This window comes from Phocoena sinus, chromosome 1 (genome assembly GCF_008692025.1).
Source record: "Phocoena sinus isolate mPhoSin1 chromosome 1, mPhoSin1.pri, whole genome shotgun sequence".
Lineage (NCBI taxonomy): Eukaryota > Metazoa > Chordata > Mammalia > Artiodactyla > Phocoenidae > Phocoena > Phocoena sinus.
This window is the reverse complement of record NC_045763.1, coordinates 112378118-112388962: the sequence shown is the minus strand read 5'-3', so window position 1 is coordinate 112388962 and position 10845 is coordinate 112378118. Positions and strand designations below refer to the sequence as shown.

Below are 10845 nucleotides of genomic sequence, written 5' to 3'. Positions count from 1 at the left end.
GTGTGTGTGTGTGTGTGTGTCTTCTTGAGAAGCCCTCACCTATTGGAGGGACTGGACTCTATCAGGTTAAAAAGTTAACATAGTGGAGAAAGTTTCCCTGATCTCCACTCTTGAATTCTTCCTCCAAGTAAGAACACTTTCTCTATCCTAAATTGTTCTAAATGGGTTTGGTTCTACCACACCTGGATGTTTCTTGCTAAGGCTCTGGATCCTGGGGTTACCTCTACCCAATTTCTTCCCTTTCTGTCTAACCTGGAATCCCTATCTATTATGTCTCACTTGTCTTCTGTCCTAATATTTCATCTTCATTTTAAGTACAGAGGATGCATAGCAATGTGAGCCACGGTGGCCGAACTGTGGCTGCAGCCTGTCCTGCCAGCTCAGTGTATGCAGTTGGAGGTGGGGGTGGGAGACCCCACCAGTCCCTGCCCTAGTAAAATGAGGGGTTGGGATCAAGCCTTGCAATTTCAGCTTATGATGTGACAAGCTTGGGACTGCACTCGCCTCCTTATCATTCATGGTTGGGGAAGCACCATGGCCAAGCGGCCAGCGTGTAAACCTCCTATTGACCAGAATTGATTGCTGGTTTCTAGGTAGCTTTGCAAGAGGCCAGCTTCTTTCCTGGGAGGCCAGCCGACAGGGCTTCCAACTTGGGCAAGTTAATCCTTGCCTCTCATTTGGCCAATGAGAGAGGCTCAACACTTTCCCACATGTTCATCAGGTGCCTGCCGTCCTCTGTGGCTGGCTGGTTTGTCATCAGGACACAGTTTTCTCGAATGACTGGATTCCTGGGTGCTAACGGCCAAGAGATTTCTTGTCCTGATCCAGGAAGCTCCTATATGCTCATCTTAAACTGGGGTTCTACACATTTTCCATCTGGGAACTATTGATTATAATATAAAATCTCTGGAGGTCAGTGATCTGCCCCATTTTATCTCAAATCTCTGTCTATAGTTTCCCAGTAGGATAATTGGGAGAAAAGTTGATGTTTTGGTTGACATCTCAGGGAATTGGTATTTCATTTGAATTGAGCCCAAGTAAACAACTCATTTCTGCCTGACACAGCAGAAAATATTCCTGCAGCTGGAAAGGACCACAATAATCCCAAAGTTTAACCTCTTGGATCCTTGTTGAGAATCTCCACCATCAGAAACTCAAGCTGATTGTGGAGAAGTTCCAGGCAGAGTCTCTGGAGTCAGACAGATCTGCTCCTTCTAATTGGGTAACTTTGGGCAAGTGACTTAAACTCTCTGAAGTCCAGTTTCCTGATGAAAAGTACAGGTCTCATAGGTCATTGTGAAGATACTTAATGGAATAACTATGAAGTCCTCAGCAAATACTTGGAAAATAGGATGTGACAGTAAATGGTAGCTGCTATTATTTATTACTATTCTCACTCAAGAAGAAGTTAGGTGAGCATCTGTCAGGGATCTTTGCAGGATGGAGGACCGAACTGGATGTCTTAACACACGTCTGACTCAGATAGCGCTGGGGATGAAGCCCACCCCTCCCCCTATTGTAGTTTGCTCCTCTGAGCCTCAGTGTTCTCACCTATAAAAATGGGGTTACAAATATCTTATGGGAATTTTATAAGGATTAAATATAAAATTGCAGCACTAGAGGTGAAAACATCTACACATAGTTTATTCATAATAGCTACTCAGGGATTTCAGAAATTATTATCTATGTTGGAAGGCCTTAGATGAGGCACCGGGCTCCTAGGAGGGACCAAGAGCTCTCAGGGTAATAGGAGGCTGGTGAGGGAGGTGGCTAGACGGAGGTGTTAGCACCCTCACCTTTACTGAGCACCTGCCGAGGGTCAACCCTGTGCTGGGGACCCTGAGAAGCCTCGCCAGGTGCTGGCCCCAGGAGGTGCACAGGTTTGGCGGGGAGGCAGACGGGGGCCATGTAATGGGGTGGGAGCCCTCTTTGAAGGGTGAGGACGGCCGGACTAACTGTCGGTGTCTCTCCCAGGGCTGTGGTCTACACTCTCCCTGTTGGTGACCTACTTACACAGGAGGATGCTGCTGTGGCTTCTTCTCATCTCTGCTCTGGATCTCGGGGCCTGGGGTGAGTTTCTTTCACTGGGCCACAAGTGCTTTTGGCATCAGCCCCAGCCTGGTTTCATTTGGAAATCATCCTCTCCAGTGTCCTCACTCCTCCCCACGAGCTATGTTCCCCTTCAGAGCCTGGCTCAGGTGCCCCCACGCCCTGCTGAGATGGGCTCCCATCCTTAGCAGCCTCTCCAGCCTGCCCAGCACACCTTGGCTTCAGTGTCATGGTCAAGTATTTGTTCCTGATGATTTCACAGGACAGAATCTCAGAACCATGGTGGAGACCCTTAGCAACCTCATCCTAAAGACAGAGAAACAGGCCACATTGTGGCAGTGACTTGCCCAAGGTCATCCGACAATTTTGGGGTGGCTGCAGAGTCTAGTGGCTATCAACACAGCTCTTGGGTCAGACAGCCTGGGTTGGAATGCAAGTCCACAGCTTAAAACCCATATCGTCTTAGACAAATAACCTCTCTGAATCTCAGTTTCTCATCTGTATAGAGGAAGTAGTTGATTTGCTTTGCTTATCTCACAAAGTTGTTTTAAGCCACAAAGCTGATAGTGCCCTTGAAAATGCTTTGTACATTACAGAGCCAGCCTGTGAGAGGTGATATGGGTGACATTGCTGGTTCTAGTGGCTATTGCCCCCATGACCTCTGGTACCGAATAGGCAGAGGGGGATGAGGCATGTTCGTGATGATTAATCCTCCATTAATCCTATCTAAAAAAATCAAGTTTGTGAGGGCAGTCACAACGATCTGTAAATTTCTGTATTTCAAGAACCTTGTCTGGATCACTAGGTGCTTAATATATGAATACGTGTTAACGTGATGATGGCCATCTTGGTACATGACACTCTGATCTATTAATTTGTATACCAGTGAACTGGGACAGGCAGAGCTGCTCAGATGAGGAGGCAGGAGAGACTGCACTGAGTCTGAAATGGAGGGAGGCTTGGGGAGGATGGGGAGAGTGAAGGCCTCATTGGGGCAGATGCGAGAGGCAGAGGTGGAGTGAGGCCAGATGCATCCGTGGTTTTCCTCTTCTTTGTTTCCCAGAGGAAGTCAGGTGACTTGGGGAGGCCCAGAGGCTGTTGGCTGGGGGGGCAGGGGGGATGTGGAGCCTCTGCCTAAGAGCTGGTCCAGGTGTTCTCCGAGGACCAGCACCAAGTGCAGTGTTCCTTCCCAGGGGATTCCCCACAGTTGTCTTGGAATGAAACCCAAGCCAGAGGGCTGTCAGAGAAGCTTCTGGACCTGTTTGTTGGCATCTCACAGCTCATTCTCAAGGGTCGCAGTGGTGAGGCCGTTTGGGGGTGGCCTTGGGCTTCTTAGGGGGCCAGAAGTATTTCTCAGGACGTCACTATGGCTGGGCTGGGTGGGTGGGGTGGGGTGGAACCCCAACTATTCCCCTGGATTGTCCTGAGTCCTTAGGCAAAGCTGGGTTCCAGGAAAGAGACGAAACCCAGGGAGAAAAGACAAGGGTCCCAGTCCCCAGCTCTCAGGGTGGAAACTCTGCATCCCTCAGAGAGCTCCTGGGAGCCCCCAAGTAAGGATAGTGAGGGAGAGCTGGGGAGGTCCTGGGTCCTCTGTGGGGCTCTCACGGTCCTGCCCACAGTGTATTTTCATCTGAAGGAGGGAGACCCGTACTCACTGTTCATGGGGCTTCCTGTGGGCTTTGCCGGGGAGAGTGAGGAGAGTGGTTTGAGGAGAGTGGCAGAGCTTTCCTCAGAGAGTCATGTTCTGAGGGGACAGCCGATGAAAGGCAAGTCAGACACCGGGGCAAATGCCGGTGGGCACCACGCATCCCGAGGCATCCATGCTGACGTGCTTCATGAGAAGTAGGCTCAGAACCCCGGGGTTGGGCGGGGGGTGCTGCTGGGACTGCTTTCTGCAGGCAGAGAAGAAATGAGGATGGGCAAAGTCCTCCAGGGAAGTACAAGGAGGAAGTGTTTGGAGAACAAGGCCACTTGACTTCCCAGCCTGAGTGTGGAGTCTGCATGGGGATTCGTTTTACCCTAAACAGGATATGGAGATGGGAAGGGGTGGCTGTGGTGATGCAGGCCTCCTCCTGGGGCCTCTCCCATCACAGAGGACCCAGGGTGGCCTGGACAGCCTGTGGCGGACACGGGCAGGACCTTAGCATGCCAGCCTGTGGTTCCCCCCCGAACCCCCCACGAGGTGCATCCACCGTTGTCTCCCACAAGGAGTGGGGGTTGAGATTCCTGACCTGCAGGGCCCAGCTGACCCGGCCTGTGGCCTGTGTCATCATGGACCAGCTTACAGAGATAGAGTGCCAAGAGCAGAATGTGTGCAGCTGGAAGCTGCGAGGCCTGCAGTCCCGTTCAGTCTACAACACAGGCTGGTGCGATGTGGCCTACATGTAAGAGGCTGGTGGGGTCCCCGGAGCCCACATTCGAGTTATCCCTCTGAGAGGACCTCCTGCTCCCCCTTCTCTGTTTTTCTTAATTTCCCATTCATGTTGCTTTTCTAATGAATTAAAAAATGCTAAACAAACAAAATCCAAAATCCCCCAGGGGTCATGAGGAAGACAGCTCTGAGCCATGTATGTCGATGTGGTCTTAGCCTCTGGGAGCTCCCGGAAAGAAGCAAGAGAGGTCTTGTAATAAGTACACTCGCCCCCTTGGAGATCGAAGAATATTTCAGTTTACAAAGGTCTTTGCAAGTATTACTCAAGTAGGCTCTCCCAGTCACTCTGAGGAATGGGCAGGAGAAATATTACCACCCCTGTGTCACAGGTGAGGATGCTGTGGTCTGGAGAAGTTAGAGAATTTGCTCAAAGTCACTCAGTGAGGGAGCATGGACCCAGAACTATTCCCAGACTGCCTCCTAGTCCTGCCTTGTTCCACTTCTGCACACAGACAGGGCTTTTACCCCGAGAGGTACCAGGTACCCTGAAGGGCCACCTCATAGTGCGACTGGGATCCCATAGGAGATATCCCACTGGGGATGCAAGGAGGAGGGCCCCGTGTTAAAAGCAAATGTGTGAGGCAAGGAGATGCTTCCATTGTGTATTGAGTACCCCGTCTGAGGATTATCTGTGGAGTGGAGGCCCACAACCTCCTCTTTCCCCCTCAAGAATCAGAATATATATGTATTTGTAGAAGAAAACAGAGAGAGAGAGGGAATGGTGCTCTCCCCGCTGAATTCTAAAGACAAACATAAATGCTTTCTGAATTATCCACTTTGGAAAGGATAACCCACATTTTCTTCTTGATTTATTTTTAGCTGCAAATAAGTAAAAGCAGCTTGAGGCCCCTGTTTTAGCCACCAGAGCCCCTGAGGGCCAGGGTGGGGGGTCTTCCCGTCCACCCTCTGTGGATGCTGTGTTCACTACAGCTCAGCTGCTGTCCCTACCACTAGTGCCCCCACCGCCCCCCCATTGTCACTGCTGTGTTGTCTACTTCAGCCACTGCATCTCGAAGTCAGGTTTTTGCAGTGACAGTGTAAGAGTCTCCAGTTTGTACCTTGCAGCTGCTGTAGCCATAGGGGCTATTTTCACACTGAACTGACCAAAGGCTACAGGGACAGAGCAGCCTGTTGAAAGTACTCCAGCAAAGCCAGGGACATGGCGGACACCCTGAGGCCCCAACCTGGTCCTCAGACCAATGTCAGCACAGGGTGGGAGGTCAGCCCTACTCCATTCTGGGTCTCTGGTGACTTCAGGGAAGTGTTCTTTCTGTGCTCAGCTTGCTGTGGAAATTCATGACTTATTAAGAGCTGAATATGGCAAGAGTTGTGAAAACATCAGTTTCGAAGACTGTAACTGGAAAGTGGAGGATGAGAAATTTATAACGAGGAAGAAAGAAAGGAGGAGGTAAAACAACCAATAAATAGATACATTGGCTTCAAAAAATAAACTGAGAAAAGGAACATCCTAAACAAATTTCTGTGATAAAGAAGAGCTTAGGAATTCCTAAGGAGAAACTGAAGAAAAAGTTAACATAAAGGAATCCCTGAGATATTAGCTCGGTGCTTTGTGACAGCCTGGAGGGGTGGGATGGGGAGAGTGGGAGGGAGGGAGACGCAAGAGGGAAGACATATGGGAACATATGTATATGTATAGCTGATTCACTTTCTTATAAAGCAGAAACTAACACACCATTGTAAAGCAATTATACCCCAATAAAGATGTTTAAAAAAAAAAATGGAATCCCTGAATTCAGGTTGATTGTTTTCAATGTTCAAGTGCTTGGTCCTATAATTTAAAAACATGACGAATGAATTCTCATGCCCTTGAAAAATGTCAAACTAATGTTCTCAGGTTCTTGAGAGTCACACATGTGAATTCCACTTTGAACCAAATGAGTATTTTAAAGTGAGGTTCTGGGAAACACATGTAAACTAAGTCAAAACAAAATTTAAAATATATTCTCACATCTCTTGAAAGTCTAAAATGCGTTATCACCCTCCCTCCCACCGTCATGTCATTGAAGCATAGTATTTTTGAGCCTCTAGAACCCTTTTCCCTTCTGAGGATGGGTGTGAAGTTTCCTGTTACAGGAATTTGCCATTAAATCATGTTTCCTTGCCTGGCAGCTTCCTGGTTGGGGACAATGGCAGGGTGTACAAAGGTGTCGGCTGGAACATCCACGGCATGCACGCCCAGGGCTACAACAGCGTCTCCTTGGGCCTCGCTTTCTTTGGCAATAAGCTAGGTAATGGTCATCCCCTCTGTCCCTCTGCCAGGGAGTTGTCTACACTCTCTTCCTCTGCTCCGTTGTCTCAACACTCTTGTCTTTTCAGCCTACATCATATTGTCCTCTTTGATGATGGCCCCTCTCTTGAAGTTCTTTTCTCCTTTGGATTCTATGACATGCATTTTTTGGTTCTCGTTCTCCTCTCTGGTCTGCACCCCTGTGAGACTGGTGAAGCCACCACTGACACTGCTTGAGTTCACAGTTATTGCCATCACTTCTGGAGTCTGAAGTTGACCCTGAGGCTGGGGCTTCAGAGGCAGGAAAACATGGCTTCTCTCTTCCTCCAGCATCTCCCATTGGTAGAACCCAAGCAGTGGCCAGCAAGCAAGTCTGGGAAATGTAGTTTGCAGGTTTCCAGCCCCCTGCAGAACAAAGGAGAGCACAGAGCAGGAAGGGAATTAAGAGCCAATAGATAAATAACTGGCACTTGCCGGGACCCTTATCTGCCAACTGGGGCTAGTAATAGCATTTATCTCAGAGGTTTTCTGTGAGGATTACATGAGTTAATGGATGTAAAGAGCACTTGGCCACATGTCTGATTGTAGAGGCTACTAGGTAAATACTGTCACCCTTTTCACCATGCTGGGGCGTTCCTGACTTGGTCAGGTGGGCCTCCCTCTGCATGTAGCTTTCACTGTCTCCCAGTGATCCCACCTAGAGATGGAGAGGATAAAGTTTAGCTTGGCACTTGCAAGAGGTCACCAACTTAGTTTCTAAGAGCTGTGTGCAAGTACTTCCTTGCCTTTCAGCTCCTCTGTCCTGGCTACTGGGCCAGTTTCTGCTCTTCCCACCCATGAGTTATTCAGGCTCAGGTGGTCATCTTGTCTTCCCTCCAGGCCTAGACCATGTTGGAGCTTCTTGCTGACAGTTCTGTGCTCCATGTCATCCTCTTTCAGGCAGCAGGCCCAGCCCTGCTTCCTTATCAGCCACAGAGGATCTGATCTTCTATGCCATAAAGAAGGGTCACGTGTCACTCAGGTATATTCAGCCACTTCTCTTGAAAGAAGAGAGCTGCTTGGTCCCTCAACAGCCACTGATGCCCAGGAAAGGTAAAGCTCCTCAGTCCTGCCTCACCCTCCTCCCAGTTACCACCCAACTACAGTAGGGAATGCTTTTTCTTACTGGTGTTCATTGGTTTCTTGGACCAAGAACATCTCATGCTGAGATCCGGAAAATTCTGAGAGGGCACCTTGCTGGCCTCCTCTCCTTTCCACTAGAAACATATGGCCATGGAACCATACTTGACATAAGTATATATGTACACACATTTTCACTCAATTAGCAAATATTTATGGAATACCAGCCATTCTTCCAAGTACTGAGGATGCAGCAGTGAACAAAACAGAGAAAACTGCACATTTCAGTGGAGAAAGATAGAAAATGAAGACGTCAAAAAGTCAAATATGTATGATGTTAAATGGCATGAGGACTATGGAGAAGAATAGAGCATGAAAATGGGGTGGGGTAAACATATATACATATTTGTGTATATTACATGAATACACATAGACATACACAATCTCTGTCACACACACGTGTACACACATACACAGACACATTTCTAAATGCAAAAACAAGCCAAATCTCAATATGACCACAGCACTGAGAAAAACTTGAATTCACAGATTACACTGACATGAGTATGAATATTCCAAGAAGTGGGGTAATGAAAATTATGCACTATTTTGGAATGAACAAGCAGCAACCTAAAGCCAGTACAATTATAAGCACTTTCGGAAGTTTAACACTCTCTGCTAGAGTGGACCTTTTCTTGGACTCAAGGATACTTTTTTTTTTTTTTTGCGGTATGCGGGCCTCTCACTGTTGTGGCCTCTCTTGTTGCGGAGCACAGGCTCCGGACGCGCAGGCTCAGCGACCATGGCTCACGGGCCCAGCTGCTCCGCGGCATGTGGGATCCTCCCGGACCGGGGCACGAACCCGTGTCCCCTGCATCGGCAGGCGGACTCTCAACCACTGTGCCACCAGGGAAGCCCTCAAGGATACTTTTTATTAAGCTTTCTTAGTTGTAAATCTCTAAATGAAGTTTCTCTTGCTTTCAGACAGGTGCTATCTTCAATAATGATAACTCTGACATTTGAAGAGTTCTTTAGAGATTTCAAATTATTTCCGTATGTGTGTGATAAGTTCAGAGAGTCAGCTGATTTCTGCATACTGGCCCTGTTACATAAGTACACACACCTGCATTTAGTTGCAATGCATATTCAAGCATGTAGGTATACTTTATTTTTTGAATAAAATGGCGATGCCTCTGTATGATCAACAGTCCTTTCTCTTCTGTTCAAATGCTGGTTTCCACAGTTGTTATCAGAACCTGCAGAATTTGCCTCTGCTCCTTGCTCCAGCCACCTGGCCCAGACAATTGCTATCAGGACCTTCCCAGAATCTCACAGAATCCCACATGTTAGGATGTGCCAGTGGGTGTCAGAGGTTAGGGAAATTGAGGAGTAACCAGCCTGCAGTTGTGAGATTGTCCACATGTGGGCCCAGGTGAATTCCCATCACCTTGGTTTTTCCCCTCACCACAGCTTGCCCCAATATCATCACAAGGTCAGCTTGGAAAGCCAGGCAGACACACTGTCCTACAATGAACCTTCCGGCCAAATATGTCATCATCATCCACACCATTGGGGCGACCTGCAACATATCCATGGACTGCCGGATCTGTGTCTGAGATATACAGTCCTATCACATGGACACACAGAACTTCTGTGACATCGGATATCAGTAAGTGGGATTGGTGGAAACTTGACCCTCCTTTTCTTCAGGGCTGTAGGAAGGAAGGCTCAGGGAGGGAGCCAATATTTACCGAGCTCTTCCTTTGTGCCAGGTGCTTTACGTAAGACATCATATTTTTATTTGTGCAAGTTTCTGGACTGAGCATCCTTCATTTTTAATTTTTTTATTTTTGGCCACGCCACATGGCATGTGGGATCTTAGTTCCCTGACCAGGGATTGAACCCACATCTCCTGTAGTGGAAACGTGGAGTCTTAACCACTGGACTGCCAGGGAAATCCCTGGACTGAGCATCCTTCAGAGCTTAGCAGGGTTGGTTATCTCCCGTGGGTGTGTTCTCCACGAGTGGTTGGGAAGACTCTGAAAAGAAGACTTAAAACAACAGTGATAAAGCAAGAGTGTGAGACCATTATGGGAGGCCATTGAAGGACTGTGCCTTTTTAATGCAATCTCTTCCAACCAGCCAGAGACACAGACCCTGTTCACCACGACGCCCATCTGGCCCAACCCCAAACTTGCTGTCTCTGATGTTAAAATGCTGCAATACCTCTGGTATTGTTAACTCCATTTATAGACACAGGAATCTTTACTTTCTGGACCTCTTTTGCCTCCTCTCTACAGTAGGGACAACAGTACTTTATCTATTTAAATATATAGAGTGAAATAAAAAACATGTTCTTTTTTGGTTCCTTTTTTAAAAAATTTAATTTATTTTTTTATACAGCAGGTTTTTATTAGTTATCCATTTTATACATATTAGTGTATATATGTCAATCCCAATCTCCCAATTCATCACACCACCATCACCACCCCCCACCACTTTCCCCCCTTGGTGTCCATACGTTTGTTCTCTACATCTGTGTCTCACTACCTGCCTTTCAAACCGGTTCATCTGTACCATTTTTCTAGGTTCCACATATATGCGTTAATATACGATATTTGTTTTTCTCTTTCTGACTTACTTCACTCTGTATGACAGACTCTAGATCCATCCATTTCTCTGCAAATGACCCAATTTTGTTCCTTTTTATGGCTGAGTAATATTCCATTGTATGTAGGTACCACAAGTTATTTATCCATTCATCTGTTGATGAGCACTTAGGTTGCTTCCATGACCTGGCTATTGTAAATAGTACTGCAATGAACATTGGGGTGCATGTGTCTTTTTGATTTATGGTTTTCTCAGGGTATATGCCCAGTAGTGGGATTGCTGGGTCATACGATAATTCTATTTTTAGTTTTTTAAGGAGCCTCCATACTGTTCTCCATAATGGCTGTATCAATTTACGTTCCCACCAACAGTGCAAGAGGGTTCCCTT

General features: G+C 47.5%; 1 protein-coding gene across 1 annotated transcript; it reads left to right on the top strand.

Moving 5' to 3' along the window:
* Positions 1-1992: 1992 nt before the first annotated feature.
* LOC116763406 (peptidoglycan recognition protein 3-like) lies at positions 1993-9520 on the top strand. Its single transcript, XM_032651111.1, is given in 6 exon segments — positions 1993-2070; positions 3243-3350; positions 4232-4433; positions 6611-6729; positions 7668-7820; positions 9318-9520. Coding segments are annotated over 6 exon segments (834 nt in total). The 5' UTR covers positions 1993-2021.
* Positions 9521-10845: the final 1325 nt, after the last annotated feature.